Source organism: Branchiostoma floridae, chromosome 4 (genome assembly GCF_000003815.2).
Source record: "Branchiostoma floridae strain S238N-H82 chromosome 4, Bfl_VNyyK, whole genome shotgun sequence".
In the NCBI taxonomy this organism is placed as follows: domain Eukaryota; kingdom Metazoa; phylum Chordata; class Leptocardii; order Amphioxiformes; family Branchiostomatidae; genus Branchiostoma; species Branchiostoma floridae.
Window position 1 is genome coordinate 33,359,520 of NC_049982.1, and position 2,370 is coordinate 33,361,889.

General features: G+C 36.7%; 1 protein-coding gene across 1 annotated transcript in view; it reads right to left on the reverse strand.

The window, feature by feature from the left end:
• Positions 1 to 1,769: 1,769 nt before the first annotated feature.
• The window catches only part of LOC118414742 (cilia- and flagella-associated protein 45-like), a gene marked incomplete in the record, with an annotated part of 3,735 nt that continues 3,134 nt past the window's right edge, over positions 1,770 to 2,370 (reverse strand). The window contains 1 exon segment of the mRNA XM_035818953.1: positions 1,770 to 2,359. Coding sequence (XP_035674846.1) covers positions 2,285 to 2,359 — 75 coding nt within the window.

Consider the following 2,370-nt stretch of genomic DNA (forward strand, 5'->3'; position numbering starts at 1 on the left):
CTCTGCTTGGAGAGTAGAAAGCTTCGTGGGGCTACAGCAATTTTTGAGTGTACTTACTCAGTGCAAAGATGTATTAAATTTGTCCGTCTGTGTACAAGATAACTTAAGAACGGCTGGATGGATTGATTTCATACTACGTGTGTTGGTGGGGTGTGATAAAAGCTAGAAAAAAATTATGAGTAGATTTTGGGTCCCCTAACGGCTTCCCTTGGTACTGCAGCGCAACTTCCGGTTTTGCTATCTCGTGCTCTGAACAAGCTATGGTCACGAGTTTTGAGTATTAGATACTAGTAGTAGTAGCTCTTGTGCTCAGGTATAAGTGACATAAGTTTTGCCCCCCCCCCTAGCGACTAGTTTTGGGATGGCAGGGGCATTTTAGTCAAAAACTTCTTAAGTGGATAACTCAAGAAGGGAACAACGACTTTTTATGATTTTTGGTATGTAGATACCTTAGACAATGTTGTACAAAATAAAATACTAATTATGCAAAATAGGAGTACATTTGCATAATTATTGACAATATTCTATCATTGCAGTTTTTTCAATGGATGTCTTGTCCCGGACATGATATGGTCCAGATTTTTGAAGTCAGCATATTAAACTTAACAACCTCTTGATGGATTACGATATTTGGTTTTTGGTAGGTGTTGGGAAAACGAAGGTCAAGGTCGATCTTGGGCCGCCTAGTATGCGACCTTTGTACTGCAGCAGAATTCCATTTTTTTGTATCTTTTGATCTGGGCATGCTATGGTCTTGATTTTATGTTTGGGCTGCCTAGCAGCTAGCTCTTGAACTGCAGGGGCATTTTTTGTCAAAATCTTTTAAGGATCATAACGGAATATATTTAAAGAAGGACGGATTTCCATGATACAATGTATTTAGTATGCAGGTATCTTTGGTAGAGATGTAGACAGTAAAGTGCAAATTATGACTTAATTTGCATTTTTAACGAGGAAAATGTATATTCACAGTGTTTTCTATTATACAAGGGTGGTTCAGAAAGTAACGCAACTGGACTTATAACAGGCTCATTTTTTCATCGAATGCCACCCATTTTTGCGTATTGATTCACAGTTAGGATAAACTAAGCAAGTAAGCAAGTTCTTTAACTAGATCTGTTTTACATATCAATTCACCGATGGTGACGAAAACTAGTGGATGCTAGTTGAAACATCTGACCCCTTCCAAAACCATACCCAGTTGCTTGAGTAACTACTTCTTAGCGCAAAGCCACACTCTGATATGAATATAAGGCTATTATAAACGGAGTTGGCGCCAGGAAGGGCATCCGGCCGTGAAACCCCCACTTCAAGAGAGAGAGAGAGTAGAAGATTATTATTTTTGTTCCTTCACAGTTTTTCTTGCAAGAATTCTCTCAGGGCTCAGAATTCCTAGTACAAAATGTAATTGCAAGGAGTAAGTTTGCATTTTACAATAAGAAAGGGGAAATATGATGACATCAGTAATAATGGTACAATGTCTGTTTTATGATAATTGTTTTGGACAATTTACAGCATATAGGTATTCATTTTTCAGATTCTTTCTTCTACATTTTGTATTTACAGTATGGTGGTAAGCATCATCTCTTGCCAACAGAATTCACTACTTTCAATATGTGTGTCATATTTTTGGCCGAAATTCTGAGTTTTTGGGAATATCAACTTCAAGGTACCATTGAGGAGTCAATATGAAAATTATAAAATTGTTTTAGGAAAACTTTGGAGATATAGTATACCTGGTACTTGTGCTACAGCCAGAAAACAGAAGATATTGACCAACTGATACATTTTTATTTTAAACCAAACTGTCACATGCCACATGTAAGACCAGTATGACGTGATAGTTATATCATTTCTGTGCATGTATGTCTTGTCGTTACATTGTGAATACAACCAAAGTACTTCTAAAAGAAACCTGTTATTTCTTATGAAAATATCCTATTTACATATACATCAACAATTGTTGTAACAAAGGGTCACCATTTGGCAGAATTCTCATATCTAAATGAAAACCATTTAATTGATTCTTTTTCCATAGAATTTTGCTTCTGGTTTCCCAAAGTGCAAGAGTTCATTCAAAACTCTTTTGCTATGTCAGGTACATTGCAAAACAAATATACATGGTGATGTAATATAATACAGTTACACTGTACAAGGTCACAGCTTTTGAATTGTGAATTAGGCTGCAAAACAGCTCTTAAAGTTTTCAGCATCTCTGCCTCACTGTTGAGAAATACCATCAAATATTTCCTAAAGTCTAACTGAACATTGGAACATTTGCAATCTACAGAATGAACTTCTCAAGTCCTGCTGGTTGGTTGATTTTCCGCTCAACCTCCGCACAGTACTTTTCGGGAACCCCCGCATTTT